Consider the following 23,610-nt stretch of genomic DNA (forward strand, 5'->3'; position numbering starts at 1 on the left):
ACAAATAAATAAATCTTTTTTTAAAAATGTGTTTTCTAGGCATTGTATAGCATCAACAACACACAAAAACAGTCAAGAAGCTAAGTGCACTTCCTTACCTGGTTTTATTTCACTGTCTCAGCAAGCTGATCCAATCCTTTTATGTGAAGTCCCATTGTTCTCATTTTTTTATGATTATGTTACCATGCTTGAGAACACCATAACATCATAGCGTGCAATTTTAGTGAATTGGCCTTAAGGACTTATTTAGTTGTTTATTTGTGTGGCTTTCCCCACAGAAACAGAACAGACTGAACATGAGACTCATTTATCACTTTATACTGTCACCTGACCACACACTTGCTTGTTTCTCACAGTGCCCAGAATTCCATGACCTCAACAAGTTTCCTGCTATGCTTACACAACCTACTTTTAAGAAACACAGTTCCTTGTAATGATTCAGCTATGGATGCTTTTCCTCGTTCTGTTTTAGAGCTCCAATTTCACTGAAAAGCCATGAAGTAGTGCATAACACACTCATCAAAAAGATTTATATTTTTTTTCCTGAAAAACGATAAAGACTGTTACAAACTCTCCATGAATTTGATAAAATACTATATAAAGGCTTCTTGAATGGTTTGGGAAGCTGAATGATTAGGTCATCTTTAAATAGCTTCATGCCCAGCGACTGTTAGTGCAGTACATGAGCATGGAAAATATGATCAGGCCATGGGGGACAAAAATACCACGTTAAGGAAATGCTTTGTTTTGTTTGTTTGTTTGGCATCCTTGCTGCAATACAAATTTTCTGAGCTATAAAATTCAGAGAAATTACTTTGAATCACTATAAAATGACATGCTTAGTGTTTGAAATATGTACTAATACCATCAGTTATTTGTATCACTAAAGTATTTGTGTTAAAAAGTAAATGTTCTGGGGACAGGTAATGCTTGTAGCCATTAGGAACCATTTATGTATTAGCATAGATTAATACATTCAATTATTCTTGAGAGTGAACCACAGAACTCTGATCTACAGAGCAGACTAAAGAGCCAGTTATGAGGTCGGGCAATGGGAGGATATTATTACAGGGAACAGTTAATGCTACAGTATAACTCTTGAAGAAAATAACAGCTTAGCAAGGACTTGAAGAATTATATTAGTTAATGACTCTGGAATACCTGAAAGAGGTAGAATAGAATGGTAATTTGCATGTAAATGATAACTTACAAAATGAATTGTCCTCAAACTGGGCCTTGATATTCTTTCCAGACTCATCATGTACCACTCTCTTGCTCATTGTCAGCCACACAGATCCTTAACTATGCCATTGCCTTTGAATTTTGCCAACATACTTTCCAACATTCTGAAACCTTCCCTCTGCTCCTTACATAGCAATTGCAACTACTCTTTTAGTTTTATACCTCAGTTTCTATACCACCCCCTTACAGAAGCATTCAAACCACTACCTGAATTTACTGTTCATAGACACACACAAGTGAACATATATGCACACACACAATTACGCTGCATGAACTTTTTCCCTACAACAGTGTAGTTTTTGAAATTCTGAACTTGAGTTCTGGGTTATTTTTATTGTTTCTTGTGAGATACAGAGTCTATTGGGGGGAAATACAGCTGCTTTGTTGATTGAGTTTTCCATGTGACCTATCACAGCCCATGTTCTGCAAGTGATGATCACATCTGTTGAGTAGGGTAATGCATGAAGAGTGGGTATTTGGCACAGCAGTTAGTACTATCTTGGAATGAAATCCTGTATGATATATTTGGATATTTTTTTTTATTTTAGTCTAGGCTATGCATTTATTCCAGCTTCCTGCCAATGCACATTTTAGGCAGGAGAGAACACCTCAAAGTAGTTGATTCCAGTCACTAGTCACCTGGGAAATCCAGACTGAATTCCTAAATTCTGCCTTCTGCATTTAGGGATGCACTAGCAGTTGGAAGATTTCACTAATTTTCCGTTTCTCATCTGTTTTTCTTTCTGCCTTTCAAATTAGATGAAACTATTCAAACAGTTATCTTAAAGAATGCCTAGATCATCCTAGTACTCTCTTCTTTTAAATATTTATTTATATTTATGGGAAAGAAAAATTTGCAGAAAGGTGAGAGAGAGAAGGAGAGAGAATCTTCTATCTACTTGTTCACTCCACAAATGATCACAATGGCCAGGTTTGTTGATCCAAATCCAGAAGACAGGATCTTCTCCTGGGTGTCTTATGTGGATTCAGGGGCCCAGAAACTTGAGCCATCTTTCTTTGCTTTCCCAGGCCATAAGCAGGCATGGGATTAGAAGTAGAACAGCCAGGACTAGAGCTCGGGCCATAGAGGGTGCTGGCATTGCAGATGGAGGATTAACTTGTTGAGACACTGCAATAGGCCCAATGCCAACTTTTTCATTCCAACCTATCTAGGATCACATGATATTTGTTCCCGTCAGATTAAACCCACAGCATGAATACTTTTTGAAGCTGTATTCTGGCAATTGAATATGATAATGCAGCCTAATCTTGCTTTAAATTGTGATGATCTATCTCAAATAGCATTTTATTGCTGTTTGACAAAATGCACATTTGTCTTCTGCAATTTGTGAAAATTTTCAAAAAATGATAAGTGCAAAGTACTCAGTGCACTAGTACATTAATAATTGTATAATTTTTCATTTTGAAAAAACATGCAATTTAATGAATTTGCCCAGTATCATATTATCATGAATTGGTTGAACTAGGATCCAAATCTGCCATTTTTTGACCACAGAGTCAGATCTCCTACAAAATACTTTCTAAGTTATGGCCTTATCAAAGAGGATCGTTGCTATTAGCATAACTTATTTTGCATATGTTTTTAATTTAACCAACATCTTTTTAACTATTAAGTTTATATATTACCTTGCGAATTAAAAGGACAACTCTTGACTTGACACATTTGTTTGTTTTTGATAAAGATCTATTTATTTTTATTGGAAAATCAGATTTAAAGAGAGAAGGAGAAACAGAGAAAAAGATCTATCATCCATTGGTTCATTCCCCAAGTGGCCACAACAGCCAGAGCTTAGCCAACCCGGGAGCCTGGAGCTTCTTCCGGGTCTCACACGTTGGTGCAGGGTTCCAAGGCTTTGAGTCACCTTCTGCTACTTTCCCAGACTACAGACAGTGAGCTAGAAGACGTGTGGAGCATCCAGGACACGAACCAGGGCCCAAATGGAATCCTGGTGCATATGAGGTGAGGATTTAACTACTGGGCCATCACACAAGGCTACACACATTTATTCATAGAAAAACACATAAAGCATATATCTATGCATTAAAAAATAGAAAACAAAAAGGGAAACCAACAAAATGAGTGCAAATAACACTCAAAAAGACAGAAATGTTGGTAAAACCGATCCTATCATTTCTATTTCTATAAATTTATCTGGAATCACATTATTTATTATGCTTATGTACAGCAATAATTCTAATGATATCAAATCTCTTCTTACTTTAATAACTTAACCTTTGCAATTTACTAACTCTTCTTATTTATAGCAAATATGATTCCTAGTAAACACAAATATATGTTTAGGAGATATTTAAAATTATAATCATTTCATAAATATTTTGTGAAAAATGGTATGTGTAATCATTGTTCTGAAATCTCAGAGAGCAAAAATGATCCCATAGAACAAAAAAAAATCGCTAAGAACACAGTAAATTGGAATTGACCTTTAAACAACTCAAGGGTTAGAATTGTATACCAGAGTGGAGGGGAAAGATACCAGAGATAAAAGATCTTAATTCCTATCAGTGGAACTGTACAAAGATTTCTCAAATTGTGCCTATGAATGCTTTATGTTCAAGATAAAAGCCTCAACTGCTTGCTTCCATTTCTGTTATTCATCCCTACCTATATCTTCCTTACTCTGAAGGGTTGGACTTAAGATACATAAAGTAAGTGGTAAACTATGTTATTTATGATGGAACTTGTTTCCTCCCCCAACCACTGTCTGACCTCTCTTCTTCCCCTTGGCTTTGTCTTGCATATAGCAGCTACGGAATATCTCTGTTGCTGGCTTCTTACTGCATCAACAGTCACATTGCTGGACAGCACCTCTGTGGTGCCAGGTTCCACACTCTGGCTGCTGTGTCCCTGGTTCCTGATTCTCCAGCACATGACTGCACTCGATCTTGATTCTGGTACATTTAACAGGGTTTTGTTCTCCTTTCAACATGCTTTCATCTACTTGACTCAACTAACTCCTTGCTATCATCCACATATCCTAAAAAGCTTTGCATTCAAATTCACCAGATACCATCACAATTAGGAAATTTTCTTTATAGTACTCACCAATATCCAATGTTTTCATTAGACACACTGTTATTTATTTTTCACTGTCTTTTACAGGAACAAGAACACGTTCTCTCTACATCAGTCTTGTGTGTTTTGCATCCAGGATGTGCAGGATTGTATCTTGAGAATGGCTATTACTAGGGAGAACTATAGCTTCTGTATTTCTAACTAAGTATGTGATTTTGAGTGTATGAAAAGTTAATCACAGCAAAATCACTGTTCTGCAAGGATTTCCTTCTCTTGTATTTCTGCTATAATTAATAAGGGCTTACAACACTGATATGTGTGCATGGCGGTCATTTTCACAGAAAATATCAAGTACTTAACTAGTAGCTTAAACAAATAATTTCAGATCAAGAAAACTTAAGAATTCCTTTTGAGAAAAAGAAATACACCCTGGGATTTTTGCTTAAAAATATCTATTTTAAAAACATTTTTGTATGATCTTGAGATGTGTTATTAATACATCAAACATGAAGACAGTACTGTGTTGTTTTATTTTTCCCAAGGAGAGACAATAGTTTTCAGATTCTATATGACTTGGCAAACTTGCCAGGTAAATTGAGATGATGTGAAAAGATGAAAAGCAAATATTAACTTTCATATCATAAATGGATGCTCAAGGGATAAAAATTTGCAAAAGAAAAACATAAGCAGGGTAATGAGTGCTTCCTCACTGTTAATGCTTTGTTACCTTAATCTTCCACTGCTTGACTAAAGCCTAGTTCAAGTTCAAGAACAAGCAATTGTAAGAATTTTCTGACAGATCTGAAGTATTTTCCAGAAACTGGGATGAAAATAGTGGAGTACAAGTTCAGAGTGTAATTAATATTTAATGCTGAATAGCTGAAAGGTTTGGTGTATTAGTAAAGGAAAATACTTACTGATAGACATTCTAACAATTAATTATCCTTGCGACTGGAAAACAATTTCTAAATTGCAGTGGATGTTATTGTTTGCTGACACAAATGAACAAGTATAATTTATACTGTGTGCAACCACTTGGCAATATCTAGGAGAGTTAATTGAGTCTGGTAGCAGAAATAAGGCAAACATGACATAGTGGATAAAACTGGACACTCTCCAATATGCTCATTAATCACGTGACTAATCTAAAAATGAATGCAACATGCAAATTAGAGGTTAAAGAGGCTTCCTGGCTTGGAGAGATACCAGCACGTGAAATTGTGTGCATTCTCAACACCACATCAAGCAGGGGTATGGGATGTGTCAATGTCATGCTTTAATTGGAATATGGTGGTGGGTGGAACATGTTTTAGAATTAAATATAAATTTCTATAAGATTGAGTGTGGATAAAATCACATCCAATGATGCAGAAAAGCATTTCTGAAATTGTCTTCAATAAGACCATGGAAATAGTCTGTTTCAAGTACGAATGGGTTGTGAAAATATTCCAGCTGCCTAATTTCTTCAACTCTGTTAACAAATCAACTTTCTGTTGCCAGACATGTCTCTTTTCCCCTCTATTTTCATTTAAAGTGGCAGTGTTTTAACACTGTATGGAAATATATGCTTTTCTAGCACTACAAAGGACATGTGTATACAAAAGAAATGCTTATTTAAGTGCAAATTAACCTCAGTTCATTTCGTCTGAAGTGATTCATTCATTGTCAGACAATGTAATTAACATTTTCTTGTATTTATCTTCTTTCACAAACAACTATAATAATGATGTTGTTTTTAGATTTCCGAAGTATTTAGAATTGGTTGTGTCCATTCACAAAAACTTTTTGTAGAGTAGACATGGGAAAGGCATTCTTATTGATTACTTTCTAATTCATGTTCTAGAATAAGTTTGTAAAGTTGTAACTTTTACTATTTGAGGATGATGATGAAGAATAGCATTTAGTCGTATTCCATATGGATAATCTAATACTGTGTGTTGCTTTGTTCACATTTTTAATGATTATTATACTTGTTTTTAGTACATTAATAAAGTAGAAAATATTTTTTCTGTATTTTTAGCCAATTAGAAAACTGAGATCCACAGAGTTTGTAGGTTCTTCAAATTTATGCTGCTAGAAAATAGATTTCCTGAATCTTTTTTCTAAGTATTTACAATAAAAATAATATCAATACTATTTGTTTAATTCTGATAGTCTTATTTATCAAGGTACCTTTTCCTTTCTGGAACAGAATGAAGTATTCAGGAATTTATCACCATAAAAAATATAACATATACTTAGGAAATTAGTAATAAATGGTAGAATAAGGCTTATTTTATAATAACACAAGTGATCTGGGTAAATAGAATATTCTGCTTTTGCTTCCTTTTAGCTTTTTTTTTTTTTGGTTTTGATAGTATAAAATAATATGCAACCTAATGTATTACAAGAAAAAGTGTGCTTGAAGCCATAAACCTCACAGCAAATTAGACCTTACTAGTCACCCCCAAAGCTTTCTTTGTATACTCTTCATCACATGTAATCCTTAGTTTAGCTTTTATGAAATCACTTTCCAGCTGTAATTTTATCAACCAATTAACTACAATGTATTTTTACCTGCCACATGCTCCCTATATATTTACATATCATCTTTTCTGTATCCTTGTGCACGCATACATAGATGTATAAATATGAAGAAATTTCAAAAAGTTTATGGAAAATGGAGTTTAAAGACAAATTTATTTCTGTGCAAAAATTTTGAAATCCATACATATTACAAGTCATTAAGGTTTTTTGGAAATTGTGTATTATGAAAAATCAACATTTGGGTGCATGCATTTGGCCAAGCAGTTCACATGCTAGCTAAGACACAAATGACTCATGACAGTGCTTGGGTTATTTTGACAGAGAGAGATCATTCACCTACTACTTCACTCCCCCAGATTGATGCCGCAGTCAATTATGAACCAGGAATTCTATCCTGCTGTCCAATGTATGTGGTAAGGACACCAATACTGGAATCAAATACTGCCTTCCCAAGCACAGTAGTGGGAAGCTGGGTAGGAAACAGTAACTGGATCTCTATCTGACGTTGAAATGGAATGCCAGCATGAAAAGCTGAGGTTTAAGTCACTGATTACTATTCTGGCCCCTCTGTTATACGATCCAGTAGTCCACACTTTGAATTTCCTACAAATTGGTAATCATAGAGTTAGTTTCAGATTTGATATTTTCTGGGAAGACCATTTCTCATGTAGTCTTGTATGCTGCTTCTTACAAAGACCTTCAATATATCTGTTTCTCTCCCTTTCGTGATGTTAACACCCGTTGGTAACCAACTGGCCAACTGCAAGATGATGAACTTTCAACTGTATCACTTCTGCTTTCCCTATTTTTTAGAATGTTTTTATAAAGTGGAATATTCTGTCAAGTGTCATGTGGTTACCCAGTGAATATTTACAGGAAATGCAACACTTTTCTTATCAGTTTCACAATAATGTGTTGATTCTCTAGTGTTGTCCAGCTGATCAGATTCATCTTCATATTATTACAATTTTATCATTGCACTCATGGTCCTCAGTAATGCTCACCCTACTCTTCTTCCTCACATAGCTGTGTTTTTACTTGACTCTGCTGCCTTAGGACACAACTCTTGTAGTCAATGACAGCTTTGGTCCTATTTGGTTTACAATATGTCCCTGGCTTATCTTGCTTGTTTCCCACAACAAACTGACAATCATTTTGCTAAAACTCTGATTTGCCTTAGTGCAAGTGGTGATTTCAGACTACACCTGTGGTCTTGGACTTTTTTTTTTTTTTTTGTGGAGACACCTGTATAATATTTGGTTGCTGAAAGTTTAAAGAAATGAAACTTCAGAATAGGCAATGTGGCACAGTAAGTTAATCATGCAATTGGATTATTCTTAACTAGTTCTGATTTGCTTCTTGGTTACTCTGCTTCTAATCCAGTTTCCTTCCACTATATTCTGTGAGGCAGTAGATTATGGGTCAACATGCTTTATTCTTTGCCACCTACATATAAGAATTAGAAGGAGTTCTGAGTTTCTGTGACAGATGTTGGGGGGCATGAACAAAAGGATGGAGGATCTGTTTGTCTCCCTCTCTCATCCAATCTGTCATTTACTCTGTCTTTAAAGTAAATGAAAATACATAATTTTTTAAATTTAACTTTTCATATATTAGTCCCAGTGTCTTCTTGCCTGTCAGAGCACATGTACGTTACAGGCTCTCCCTCAGATAGTCTTAATTCAACATAAGAACAGATTTAGAATTTATCACTTTTTATGTCAATGTCTCTTCAGTGGTTTAGTTGGATTGGTCTGCTAAGTATATTTTTAAGAAAGGGGACAGATTGTAAAATATTCTTAAGTTCTTGCATGTTGATGATATTTTGTCTCTTGTCTCCATACTTGAAAGTTAGTTTGACTGATACAAAATCCTTAGTTCACATTTTCTTTCTTTGAGTACCTTAAACAGATCATTTTCTTCTGATGAAGAGGTGATAGCAATCTAATTTTCCTTCTACTATTTGATATTTTTTCTTTTTACCTGGATGACCCAAGAACATTTGTGTCTTTAAAAATTTCCATGATTTTATGAAACACTTACTTTGTACAGGTGTTCAGGGACAATTTGCTCAGATGCACAATATATCATTTTAATATATAATTTCAGTCTAGTTTCTGTTATGTAAAAACCAGCTTGAGTTATAGTTTTTAATATTTGCTGTCTTCTTTTGTGTTATTCTTTCCCTTTGCAGACTACTATTGTTAAAAATTTGCAACTTTGATATATATTTATATATCTGCTGAACCATTTTCAATTTTCAATTTCTTTACTTCTTGAACAGTTATTCATTTTGCCCCCTCCATTTTATATTCATTAATTCTGACTTATATTGGGGAAATCTTGTTTTGAGATCATGTAGCTAACTTCATTAAAAAATACCTGGTAGCATTTTTAAATATTTGTAGGGATATTCTTCTTACATGATTTTCATATTTAAAGGATATTATTTTGCCTCTAGTTCTTTAAAATTTTTTTCTTGCATCTATACAAAAATCATGTAGTTTTGTATTGATTTTTTTTTTGATCTTTCGATGGAAGCACCTTTAAGACAAGTTTACTATGGGTCAGTATTATACGAGACCTGGAAGGAGTTTTGCTCTCTCCCTCTCTCTATCTTCACGATAACTCTTCCTTTCAAATCAATAACACGAATCTTTTAAAAAAGAAGTCTTACTAATTTTGTACAAGTACAACACAAATTTTTGATACGTTTTCATTGTTACTTAGAGAGGAGTGCAGAAAAAGAGGTGTTCATCTACTGGTTCATTCCCCAATTGGTCAAAATATCCAGGGTTGAATTACACTGAATCTAGGTCTCCCTTGTGCATGGTAGGGTTCCCATTCCTTGTGCCATCTTCTGCTGCTTTCCCCAGAACATTAGCAGGGACTGGATAGAAAATGGAGCAGCTAGTATGCAAGCAGGCATTGATGAGTGATGCCAGCGTCACAGGTAATAGAGTCACCTGTTAAGCCACAAGGCTGGCTTCTCCTTAGTCACTGCTAAACCAAACATCCTCAATTACTTTTTTTTTTTCCAAAATATTTCTTTTGAATGTGGACCTTTCTCACAAAAGAGAGTTTTGAAAGTATTTGGTGAGCACTCCGTCTATAGGACCTTTTTATTTACAAAACACTCCTTGTTCTCACCCCCTTTAGAGGAGGCAAATCCGTTTCAGTCACTTTACCTTCTCATGTTTCTGTGAGCCTTAGTTCTCAGATCTGTCAAACCTCATGCTGTTCACTGCTGTCTCTTCTTGCATGGATACAGACCCCTTATAACCTGTACCTTTCAGTAATATATTTCCAGATCAATTATATTTTATAGTTTATGGGATTGTTTGTCATTTAAGTAATGCTTTGACAGATTTTTTTAGGAGAACTGAGGGTGATCCATGCCCTTACTATCTTCCCAGAATATAGCTTTGAATTCTCCTAATTGGCTTTGTCTTATACTATTGTTATGAGGTTTAAGTAAGGTATTCTATTAAAGTGATTTAGGGCAGGCATTGTGGCAGAGAAGGCTAAGCCATGGCTTGGACATAGGAATCCCACACTAGAGGCATAGTTTACCCAGTTTTCATCCAGCTACCTGCTAATGCGTCCAACATGGCAGCAGCTGATAATGCAGATGTTTGAGCGCCTGTCACCCATGTGAGAGACCTAGATGAATTATCTAGCTTCTGGCTTAAGCCTACTTCAGGACTGCCTGTGGCAATCATTTGTAAATTAAACCACAAAATGTGGGCCCAGCATGATAGCCTAGCAGCTAAAGTCCTCGCCTTGAATGTCCTGGGATCCCATATGGGTATAGGTTCATGTCCCAGCAGCCCTGCTTTCCATCCAGCTCCCTGCTTGTGGCCTGGGAAATTAGTCGAGGACTACACAAAGCCTTGGGATCCTGCACCCGCGTGGGAGACCTGGAAGAAGTTCCTGGCTCCTGGCTTCAGATCAGCACAGCACCAACTTTTGCGGTCACTTGGAGAATGAATTATCATATGGAAGATCTTCCTCTCTGTCTCTCCTCTTCTCTGTACATCTGACTTTGCAATAAAAATAAACAAATCTTAAAGAAAAAGAAGGTGAATACACAGAATGCAGACATCACACCTACACTTAAGATAAAAGAAAGGTGGACAGCCAAGGGCAAGACAAGAATGTAAAATATGATGTTCAAGGAGGAAACTGTACAGAAATTCATAAAACAAGAGGCAGATAAGTGAGGCTTATATGTAAACTTAGATAACTGGTGTTTGAGAAATGTTTCTTTTTGTGTGAGCTTCATGAATATACTCTACTCAGTTATGCAAATGCAGTTTTCTTTGATTCCTTTGGTTTTTTTCCTGGGGTCGTTTGCAAAAATAGCATGAAATTCACTTATACTCAAGTTATCACCTAACAAATTAATCACTTTGAGATGTCTTTCCATTTATAAAATAATGGTTCTAGCAGAAATCACTGCATAAGTAAGGTAAGGCGCAAGGTTCCACAGTGTTTGTTGAAAGGCCCAAACATAGTAAGTGTTAGCACTTATGCCTGCAAGAAGTTCTAGACCATTTTAAATTGCCATTTCTCTGCTTGAACCCTCCCTTTTGTAGTTTTGTTTTGTTTTGAATTATGATATCCACTTGTGCTGTAGCACTGCATGTTAGACTGATGCCTGCAGTGCTGGCATCGTATGGGCACAGTGTAAAGTCCAGGATGTTGCACTTCTGATCAGCTGACTGCTAATGCACCTGGAAAGGCAACAGAACAGAGGCAAATGTTTGGGATGCTGTCACCCATGTAGAGTGCAGAAAGGAAGAGGCTGAATGTGGCTTGGGGAGGCTGTAATCTTTGCAGCATTTGGGGAAAGCAGGAAGGAAGGAAGGAAGGAAGGAAGGAAGGAAGGAAGGAAGGAAGGAAGGAGGCAGGCCACCTAAATTATTTTTAAAATATTTTTAGCAATTCTTTGGATAATTAGGGCAACTAACTCTAATGTATTGCAATTCAAGAATTATGGATCATGTTTCTACGAAACATCTCTAACAAGAGTTCTGAATGAGCTGATCCCACTCTAGGCAGAGCAGAGAAAGCTGACCTGCTGAAAATGTACCTGCCTGTGATAGGCATGTTGATCTATACTTGCAAACCAGGAGCCAGAAACCCTTTAATAATTAGAGCTTTCACAAATACTATTCATTTGAGTTCTCACTCTCAAAGTCATATTTCTAAGCAGTGTCATAAAATGTATGATCTTTGCATCCAGGCTCAGTGTTTTAGACTGAAAAGGTCTCAATACTGATTAAGATAGTAATCTCAATAGATGCTAAAGAGACATGACTGCTGCTTGCAGCAGTTGTGTGAACCAAAGCAACACCTATCATTTTGAGACTGTACTGATCTATGAAGTAGCACAGAGAAGAAGCAGGGAAAGACGGATCCTAGTGACACAAAAGGAGGCCATACTGAATGCTTAGGATGGCCTAGGGATTCAGGTTGAGGGTGAACGACACCTTGCTAGACAACAATAACCATTCTTTTCAATCTGGCGCGATTTCATGGCAGTAGCAGCACATGTATGCATGTGTCACCAAGGAATTAAATTAAGAATGACAGAGTGGACACAGAGTTTCAGCAATAGAATGACAAAGGTTTTAATCTTAAGACATCAATTTACTAGCTGGTTGAGCTGAATGGGCCATCAAGTAGTATAACTCCATCCCTTTCTAATTATTGCATTCACTGGCACAAGGGTCAATTAAATGAAAGTCAAATAGTAGATTTGATTAGCACTGAAGACATTTATTTTGGTTCAATGAACTTTTACTAGTGGGAGAAAACTGTGTGAGACTCATCCTTAAAATAAGACATTTTCCTCAGAAGGGATCATGCAAATCAACTTGCTTTGTGTTTTCACTCTAAGGAAAATTTCCAACTCTGAAACATGCTGTGTATACTGCAGTGTTCAAAACTTCACGACCAAAGATAATGCGCTGAATGAGAACCTCAAAGTTTAATCCCATATCTCAACACTGACAACTTCTGAACTCCTTCCAGGCTAGAAGGAGCAGGAATAATGGCGATGTAAATGTTTTCATGTATATACTCTTGTGTAATTCTGCGAAGGCACTGAGAAGGTTTGTGGAAAGATGAAAGTCAATGCACAAGCTCATTGTAGTGCAAGTTTTTCAGAATGCATGAAAAGAACATACTGTAAAAATGCACAAATTTCAAAATTGTTGGCATCAAAATAAACTCAATTTTTTAAAAGATTTATTTACTTTTGTTGGAAAGGCCGATATACAGAGAGGAGGAGAGACAGAGAAGAAGATCTTCCATCCACTAATACATGCATCAAGTGATCGCAATGGCCAGGGCTTAACTGATCCAAAGCCAGGAGCCTAGAGGCTCTTCCAAGTCTCTCACTTGGGTGCAAGGTCCCAAAGCTTTGGGTCGTCCTCCATTGCTTTCCCAGGCCACAAGCAGGGAGCTGGATGGGAAGTAGGTCTGCCGGGACATGAACCTGCACCCATATGGGATCCCAGGGCGCATTCGAGGCGAGTATTTTAGCTGTCAGGCTACCGCACCAGGCCCCACTCTCAAATTTTTAGATTCAATATTCCACAAAGTATTTGAAATATCTCCCAATGTGTGCTTACATTCTTGATAAGTAAAACTGTCTTTTATAAAGTGTTTTGAAAGTTTTTCTTTTCCAAGCATTTTCCATATTTTTAGAAAATGTGGTTTTTCTGCTTATTACCTGTTGTACTCTCCACTTATGGAGGATTAAGCTTGTGATTATAAAATAAAATGAAATTGTGAAATTGAAAATAAAATATATTTTTGCGGAAATTGAAAGAAAGGTAGAAAGGAATTAGGAAAACGGATAGAAGAAGCATTAGAGGGAGACAGTAGAAAGTATTATTAAGGCAACTAATAGCCTATGTCTGTAAGAAGGCCAAAGGAAAGGAGAAAACAAATTTACCTGCAAAGGAGACAAGTCCTGAAGGTAGGACACACCCTCTGCCACATGGCCCCTCTCCTAAGATGTCCTTGCTCGTCCTTTATCAAAAGGAATTCGCTGTACGGACGGAGCAACAGAACTAGTCCAACCAAGTCATAAGGGATAGTTGCCTTTCCAATAGATTAAATTATTGACAGCTAGTTGTGCTCAGAGGGGTTTCTTTAGTGGAAAGTCTCACTTCAAACTCCCTCACTCAAACTGTCCCAGAAAAGGGAGTGAAGAGGCCGCACCCTCACTCAGGTCCATAAAGCCCCTTGTCACAATGCAGAACGGGCTCTCGGCCCATCGCTGAGATTCCTGCTGGCTCTATCAGGTCAGACCTCTTCACCTTTCCAAATGAACTGTGCCAAAATCAGCTTTTCATCTGCCTATTCATCTGTCACTTTCTTCTTATTCATAGAACATACCAGTGATCATGTTCTTCAACCTGTGATACAGACACATTCTGTTCCCTTTACATAAATACATACACGAATACATGAATAAACAGAAATTTAGAAAGCCTAATCAATTTTATCCTGGCTGCTAATGAAACCAGTGAGCTTTCCAGGGAGTATTTTTCTTATGGCAACGCAAGACTCAACAGAGCCAGAAACACAGCATACTTGATTTTTTTCACACCTCTGCTCACATCTTATTCATTAGCATTCCATTAGGGAAGCCACATGATCACACTTAAAATCAACATCACTACCCACTCCCAGGAATCATGACACAAAATGTTATAAATATACATAAGGTCATTACATCTTTTGTGGAAAATATGACTAAAAAGTGACATGAATTTTCCATCATTTTTCTGAAGTCACACTGTATATCATAGAATGGAGAACTTAAATCTATGGATCAGTGTAATATTAGGTTACATGTCAGGTAAGCTTTAGCAGCTTGTACTGAACAGTTTTTTAAATCATTTGCCACATTTTATACTTCACTTTTATTTTATGAAGGTTGGCAACTTCACAAGCTCATAAGTATTTTATATGGGCAATCTTCTAAACTTGCAGTTAGGTATGGCTATATCCGACACTATTATTTTCATTTGCTTTTTTACTGATTTTTTTTAATATGGCTGTGAAGCTTCTGGTTTATTTATCAACAATTTGAAAAAACACTTCCAAAAGAAACCTCAAACTCTGGCAAAAAATCAGTACTGGCTCCTATGCCAACAAATATGGAAAAGAAGCAAAGGAAAAATAAGGAGTTGTGAAATGATTTTATATGTTTCCTGGTACTTATTCATCCTTCTTGGATACTCATTCCTTCTTCAGCCTTCATCAGTCCACTCCACAAAGTACCCATTGGGAATATGGGCACAGAACAGAGGAAAAAGGTAGGAGTTCGCAGCCAACTGAACTCAGTGTAAAAGAAAATAAATTCGCAGTGTGTCAACTGCATGAAGATAAAGGAAATATGTGGTAGTAGCCCAGCTAGCGCTTAAGGGCTTGGGAATGTTTGGAAGGCTGGAAGAGTTTGGAGAGTCCTGGACATTTTTAAACTCAGAGCTTTTCCTCTCTGGGAGTTGGGTGGGTAGAAAGAAATGCAGAGGTGTTATGGGCACAGGTTAGGCTGGTCTAAGTAACCTGTCATCCTCTGAGGAGTTTGTGTCTGTTTACAGTTTGAGGGCTACACGGGCGGGGATTTATGTCATCATTCCATCAGTACCTGGTAAGGCAGCTTAGAAGTCATCTCTCACATAAAGTCTTCTATTCATCAACCACCGATTCAAAACGAATTTTCTTTCACTTTATCATACCTCCTTTTAAGAATAGAGCCATATCTTAATATACTCATGATTCCTAGCATTTTTGATATGGATTTGAAACTGAATATAAACTTAGAAAATGAATATTAAGCTCCTCCACACAATTCCTCTAGACCTAACCAATCTTAAGGACAAGTTGGTTAGGTTATCCAAGTTCACTTCTATTTCTACTTCACTAATCTGAGATTTTAAAATGTTTTAAACACAGAAAGATATTTATACCTTTGCTTTTTAAAATTTTAGATAATGAGAGTTTCACAGGAAGTTGTAAGACATTGCTTCTCGGCCTTTTGGCTAAGATCAAGTGTAGGAAGTTGTAAGGCTAATGCAGAGATCCACTGTCATTTTTGTCAATTCTCCACAGTGTTCACTGTTGCACATCGAGACATAGTCTCATGATCAGAACAACAATGTTGATAGTCAAGATACATAACATCTTCCTCATCCAAAAAAATGTCTCACCCTATTTTATAGAGGTCTACCCCATGCAGCTGCAATGTCTGGCAACCATTGATCATCAATATTTTTTTCCATTTAAGACTATCATGTAAATAGAACCATTCAGTATGTAATGTTCTGAAATTCATGTCATTAGATTAGTATGTTGCTGTGGAAATGTATTAAGATTATTGCATATTTCAAAACTAAATTTTGTTTTTATTATTGAGTGCTATATTATGACATGATTGTACCACCATTTTTATAGCCATTTATTTTGTGCTTCCAGTTTTTTTTCCATTATTAATAAAGGTACAACAATCAATTGAACATTTATTTTCTATGTGTTTTGTCTGAATGGAATTCTTCTTTTCTCTACAATAAATATCCAGAAAGCAGTTACTTCTTGGTGTGATTCAACAATTGTTTCTAATTTTAAAGAAATCGATTGTTACTTTTGCGGTTGAGTTTTGAAAGTACTTCATATATGTTAAATATTCGATTTGGATCAGATATGTAGTTTGTAAATATTTTCTCTTTAGCTAGTTTGCCTTTTTGTGCTATCAATGGAGTATGAAATATCTTTTTTTTTTTAACTTTGGTGAGATTCAACTTTTTTTTTTTTTGCTTTTATGGACTATACTTGTAAAAGTTTTTGCCTGTCTTCTAAAGATTTACTCCTCCTTTCTTTTCTAAAATTTTCTTATTTACTTTTCAATTTTACATTTCAATTTGTGATCTAATAGCAGTCATTTAGTTTAGCAGTTACAACAATAGTTAACACACTCATTTCCTATGTTATAGTACTTGAGTTTGATTCCTACTGAAATTCACTGATGAGGCAGTGCGACTGGCTTCAGATACTGGAATTTTGTCACCCATAAAAGAAACGTGGATTGAGTTCCTGGTTTCTGTGTTTGATTTAGACCATCCCTGGCTGTTGCAGCTGCTTGGAGAGTCCATGAACAAATCTATCTATCTATCTATCTATCTATCTATCTATCTATCTATCTATCTATCTATCTTTCTCTTTCTCTCATCCTCCCCCTCTCTCTTTCTCCCTCCTCTCTAGAGAAATATTAAGCAGTTTGTTTTCTATTCTGTGAATCTTTACAAAAACCTAAGCTTTATTTGTTCATTTGCTGTATGGATACTTAATTTTTTTTACATGCCACTGTAAAGACATCTCATGCTTTTGTTCCTTTGTGAAAATGTAGCCAGTCTGGGAGTGGGAATTTGGTACAGCAATTCAACCAATGACTATAATGTCCTCAAGCCATATCAACATTCCTGAGTTCAAGTCCCAGCTTCGGATTTCAGTTTCCTGATAATGCAAGCCTTAAGGGACAAAAAAAACCTAACTCAAGTACTTGAATCTCCTGCTGATATGGAAGCCTTATTGAATCCATGCTCCTAATTTTAATCTGGACCAAACTTGGAGATTAAAATATTTGGAAATCACCTTGCAAATAAATTGCAAAAATTGTTTACTTTTAATATAATTTCATAGTTATCTAAAGCAATACTAAAAACATGGTAAAATTTTATATGCTTTGAGTTTGAATTGTACTATCTTTTTATAAAAAACCCTATTATGTACACTTCTTTGATCGTTTTAAAACATTCATTGAGCAGAATGTGCTATTATGTTCTTTTACAATTAAGGTTAACTGGCTGGCCAATTATAGCAGAAATATTTAGTAATGGATTTCAGGCTTTAACACAATAATTTCTTCTTGTAAAATTCCTCTTGGAAGAGAAAGCGATAAAGAAACATCTGAAGAGAAGCAATTAATATTAACATTTGAATATTAATATTAATGTTTAAGTGTTAGATGCCACCAAAACCACTGCCCCTTTGTGCTTCGATGTACAAGGGATGTAGGAGACAGCTGCTGCCGCTTCTGTCTGATAAAGCCTTGTGCGCATTTGGCCTTTTGGTTGGGAAGATAAATGAGCTCACTTCAGGGCTGGGTCTATAGACAGATGATTGAAATTCAGCAGCTATTTATCTGCATTCAAGAGAATATTTCTGACAGTACATTTCTGCATCGGTGGTCTCAAAGGAGTAGATGAATGGAAACACAAAGAGAGATTGTTTATAAGGGAGAAATGAAAGGGATTAGTTTCTATGGAAGCCAGGCAGGTGACCTACATTTCCCACTCTGGAATGTGTACTCTGATGGACACTGTTTAAAAGAGAAAGAGAAAAAAAAAAATCTTCCATGGAAGTTGGGCTTTAGTTTCCAGCCAGTTCGCATCGAGTCTTTGAAGAGGATTTCTGATCCCAAGAGAAGCTTTTATTTGATATATGTTTCATGCGCTGGGTTTATGTAGGAGTCAGATAATCACAGACGATAGTTCTCACTGAGCTTCCTTAGTCTTCCCCTGGCCACGTCATGCTGTTCTTTGGGCATCTGAGTTTAAATAAACAAACATGAAAAATGAAAGATCCACTTGTGATCCTCAGGTCATATGCTCCTTTTCAGAAAACTGTTCTTACATTCCTGGGGAATTAAAAACAAACTACAAGCATTCTAGAAAAAAAAAAAAAAAGCTGAAGTAGTTCTTTAATAATTCTCTATTGTGGGAGGAAAGAAGCAAAATAGTGAATTGCAAAGAGCAGTGGGGCAGAAAACAAAAAATTGTATGGTAAACCATATGGTGAATGGATTAGAATGGAAGAGGTTTGCTAAAACCATACTAGATGGACTCTTCTACTGGTAACATTTCCAAAAATTTAAGTCTTCTGATAGGGTCACAAAGAAGAAATTTCTTAGAAGGCAGGTTCTATGCTCTATATCTTTTGGGATTCTAATGCCCCATGTATTTGCATGTGTATATCATGGCTCCTGTCATGACTGTAAAAGGTTTTTTATAATAGATATCATCATTTGGTATGCCCATGTGTATTTATGTCTTCTTATCTCGAACAACTGACAAAACTCCGACTTGTGGATGTTGTTCAACACTACGTACTGAAAAAGTGCCTCCTGTGGTATATCATGGCTTTCCATGTCAAATATTCTGGAAATAATCTCAAAACCAACAGTCTGCATAACTGATGACTTCTGTCAAAATGTAGTAGTGATTTAAAAGTTTCTGGTAACATTTTAATTTTCTCATTACTTGTAGTGTAACTGGTATAGTAGTTTGTGAATTCCCGTCTTGAACATTTCAACCACATTTGGCATGTGGGAGCTGAGTAAGCTGAAATATGTAGGATAGTGCTTGTACACATAGACAGATGAGATGAAAGAGATGTTCTGAGCTCTGTCCAGAGATTCACATGTTGGGAAATGCCTAATCATTCTTAAATCAATGAGTCACATACATGGCAAAGTCAACATTTTCCGAACACTTGATGGCTATCTGTCTCCATTTTCAGTCTTAGAAAATGTCTTGTTTCTCTCTTCAGCTGCATAAACCAAACATTTGAGTGCTTTTATTATAATGTCTTTGTTTCTACACGTAATTAATTATTAAGTATTTTAGTTTCTATGTGAAGTTGGTTTGCCTGCCTCTGGGACTTAAGTGTGCATAGAATATTGTTAGTGGTCATGTCAAACTCTTACTCAATTTCAGTGCCTACCATCACAACCTACCATCAATGTTCTTTCATTTTATGATTTTTTTTTAGTTTTCTTTTGCCCTTCCTTTATTTCTTCCTTATAAAGTACTGTGTGCTAACTCACCAATATCTTAGCTTTTTCTGATTCTCGCCTTTAAAACTATTTATTTTTATTGGAAAGTCAGGTCTACACAGAGAGAAGAAACAGTGGAAGATTTTCCATCTGCTAGTTTACTCCCCAAGTGGGTTCAACAACAGCCAGAGATGAGCCAACCCAAAGCTAGGAGAGAGGAGCCAGGAGCTTCTTCCAGGTCTCCTACATGGGTGCAGAGTCCCAAGGCTTTGGGCTGTCCTCTACTGCTTTCCCAGGCCACAAGCAGGGAGCTGGATGGGAAGTGGAGCAGCCGGGATACAAACTAGCACCCATATGGGATCCTCGTGCATGCAAGCTGAGAACCTTAGCTATCAGGCTATTGTGCCTGGTCTCTCTCTCTCTCTCTCTCTCTCTCTCTCTCTCTCTCTCTCTCTCTCTCTCTCTCTCTCTTTCTCTCTCTCTCTCTCTTTTCTCTTCAGGATTCTGACATGAATGAATATTTAACATCCTAAATGCTTTCCTAAAGGAGGGTGCTTTACATTTTGACTGGAGCAGCCTTACTTCTTGATTAAATAGAATTGCGCTAATTGGTACCTCTCAGAAGCTGGCCTTTTTCTCAATTTTTAGTATTTATTTTAGCCTCCCACTGACATGAACCTCCCTAATGTCTCTTTCTACTGTTAAACTTTCTGTTATTAAATGGGCAGGAGAAATATAACATTTTTAGTTGTACCAATTGCTTTTTTATTTCATAGCAAAAAGAGAAAAATTTAAAAGCATTAACCTTAGGATTACAAAATACATAAATCATTAAAAGTGAGCTAAGATTTGTGCAAGATACACACATAAGAATTGCAAATTATTTCTAATGAAATTAAAAATAGCATTAGAAATGGAGACACACTATGCTCCAAATTTGAAAATTCAGTAATCTAAAAATAATTGGATTATAGAATCGTAATAATTCAAATCATAATTCTAATCAACATTTATACAGAAGTTGACAAATGAATTATACAATTAAGTAGTTCACAAGAATTAAGATTATTTCTTTTTCAGAGGCTAAGCAGAATGCAACAATGAAGTCATTGGGTCCCAGGCCTTTCCCTGTTGAGACACTCTTTATTATATGTTCAGTCTTGGTAATTGGTCTATTCAGATTTACTATGTCTTTATGTCTCAATTTTAGTTAATTATATGGAAATGGGATGTAATATTTTAATGTAAAATTATTTTTTAAAAACACACAGCATAATATTTATCTATTGTACAAATACTATCCACTAATATTAGGTGCATTAATATCATTGGGCAATCTCCAGAACTCTTCCATTGTACAAAACTGAAACTTTATACACATTAAACAACGGCCCCCACCCTTTTGTTTCCACTCAGTTACCACCGACCATCATTGTACTTCTTGTTTTACTGTTGTGATCTTAAGTGCACAGAGCATACAATTTATCAAGTGATGTATCCTAAAGAGTGAAAATACAGGGCAAAATGTGATGGCTCATTTGCTAAATTCTCACCTTGTATACACCAGGACTCCATATGGGTGCCAGTTCACGCCCTGGCCTCTTTACTTTCCATCCAGCCCCCTGACTGTGGCCTGGGGAAGCAGTAGAGGTTGGAACACAGCCTTGGGACCTTGCACGCATTGGGGCTCCTGGCTTCAGATCAGTTTAGCTAAAGCCATTGTGACCACTTCGAGAATGAATCAGTGGATGAAATACTTTTCTGTCTCTCCTTCTCTGCAAATCTGCCTTTGAATAAAAATATATAAATCTTGTTTTTTAAAAAGCGGAAATGCAATTTTAAACATAAGAGACATTATTTATAAATTATGTATCTAATGAGGGGTTTCTATTCAAAATATTTCAAGAACTTCTGCAATTGATCATCATGAACAATAACAAATAGAACAACCTAAATAGTAAATACAGGCAAAGTGCTTAAATAGGCATATTTAATAGACATGTACAAAGATTCTCAGCATCGATAATGATTGGGGGATAAAAAGTGAAAATCACAATGAAATATTGCCTCACCTCCTTTCATATAATGCTTACTAACTTGAAAATAGCAAGGGATGGTGGGAATGTGGAGAAACAGGAACATTTTGTAGATCATTCTCCAGAGAGCATGTATGAAGAATCTTTAACTACATTTAAACTAAAATTAGCATAAAATCTATCATTTTTTACTTTTGAGTATTTATTTTAAAAATTCAAAATGGGATTTTGAACAGATATTTGTACACCTATGTTCATAGAATTGTTATTCAAAATGGTAGCCCAAAATTGGAAGCAGCTAAAGTGTTTACTGATGGATAGATGTATGTGAAATATGATTTATGCGTACAAGTGAATCTTACTCAGCTATAAAAGAGGCAGAAATTATATGTTACAACATGAACTAACTCTGAAGAAATGATGCTAAGTAAAATAGGCCAGTTACAAAAGGGCTGTTTTAAGTGGAACTCATTTCTAATTTCCTTTTCACTTTGCTCATTGCTAGTGTATAGAAACAATAGATTTTCAAAATTTAAACTTATTTTTAAATGTTTGCTATATAGGAGAGAGGATTGTAGACCCAAACAGATTTCTAGGTGGGATGGGAAACAGATTTTTTATTAATAATTCTAGATTCTACTATTTTTCTAAGTTTGTTTATTTTCTTATATATTCATTAATTCATCATTCATTTAGTTATATTTCCAGTTGTGGTAGCCTGGACTTCCAGTAGTGTGTTTAAACCCACAGTATTACAAATGTCTTTTTACTGGTTTTCTAGGAAAAAATTGTCTTACATTGCTTTGTTGCTGAGATGCAATTGTGCTGTGTATGAGCTTTTTTTTTTTTTTTGTATGTGGATTATTCCCTAGGACACCTTAGGTTATGAAAGTCTAACCATAAATGAGATTATTTAACTTAAGCAATAACCCCTTTTCCATGGATAATATCTTTCTCAGTCTTAATAATTTACCTGACAAGTAATTTATTTAGAAATTATTCTCAGCAGTAATAGCCAAGATGCAACAATGCTTTGTTATGGAGTATACCCAAATGTAAAATTTGCCTTCTGTTTTTCAGAAGACGCTTATAAGACCCAGGTCAGGATTGACAATGAACCAGCTTATCTGGACATCTTGGACACTGCTGGACAGGTAAGCAACTTTCCCAAGACTCTCTAATCTGAGTCCCGTTTATGTTTAACTTTAAGTTTCTTTCTCCCAGCTGCAGGCATCTGCCTAGCTTGCCTTATACCTAGGGAAGTGTGCTGCTGGGCATCCTGGGTCTGGTGATTGCCAGATTTGTGCTAATTATACAATGTGCCAGCATAGTTGCCTTTGTTTGCTTGTTTGTTTTTAATGTGGGGAAGGCAGGCCAGCAAATGCTACTCCAGTCCCCAAGTGGGGGTGTTGCAGTTTGCCCGGGAGGAGGGTTTAGGGACATGTTGCAGTGAAAGCATCTGAGTGTATGCTTGTCATGGGAGGAGTGCTTTCTTCGGTCCTCCTAGGGTCTCCGATCTCCTGGCAAACTCCCGTTCACACCTGGTTGCTGGTAGAGCTCCATCACTGATCACCAACAGCTGACCACTGTTGCGATATCTAGTCACAGCAACACCACTACATTATCATCTCTGCTGCTCCCCGTTGTCTGCAGGTCTCCAGGTGCCCCTCTGCTGTCAGCCTATGCTTTCCTGTTTCCTGGAATCTGTCTTCTCTGCTTCACCCTGGCTAATTAGTCTTCATCAGTTTAAACCTGTACTCACCCTATACTGCCATCTTCCCCTGAGATTCTTAAATGGCAGAATGATAAATTTGTCGTGTTATGAAAGGGCTATAGTACTATAATAATGTAAGGTGAAACAGGGAGGGAGAAATAGGAGAGCAGGGAGGGGGGAAGAC

The 23,610-nt window shown here is 36.3% G+C and overlaps 1 protein-coding gene across 1 annotated transcript in view; it reads left to right on the top strand.

The window, feature by feature from the left end:
- RIT2 (Ras like without CAAX 2) overlaps positions 1-23,610 on the top strand; it is a 273,324-nt gene that overhangs the window by 65,520 nt on the left and 184,194 nt on the right. The window contains exon 3 of the mRNA XM_004579532.3: positions 22,793-22,866. Within this exon, the coding sequence (XP_004579589.2) occupies positions 22,793-22,866 (74 nt within the window). The remainder of the gene's footprint in view (positions 1-22,792; positions 22,867-23,610) is intronic.

This window comes from Ochotona princeps, chromosome 18, assembly GCF_030435755.1.
Source record: "Ochotona princeps isolate mOchPri1 chromosome 18, mOchPri1.hap1, whole genome shotgun sequence".
Classification (NCBI taxonomy): domain Eukaryota; kingdom Metazoa; phylum Chordata; class Mammalia; order Lagomorpha; family Ochotonidae; genus Ochotona; species Ochotona princeps.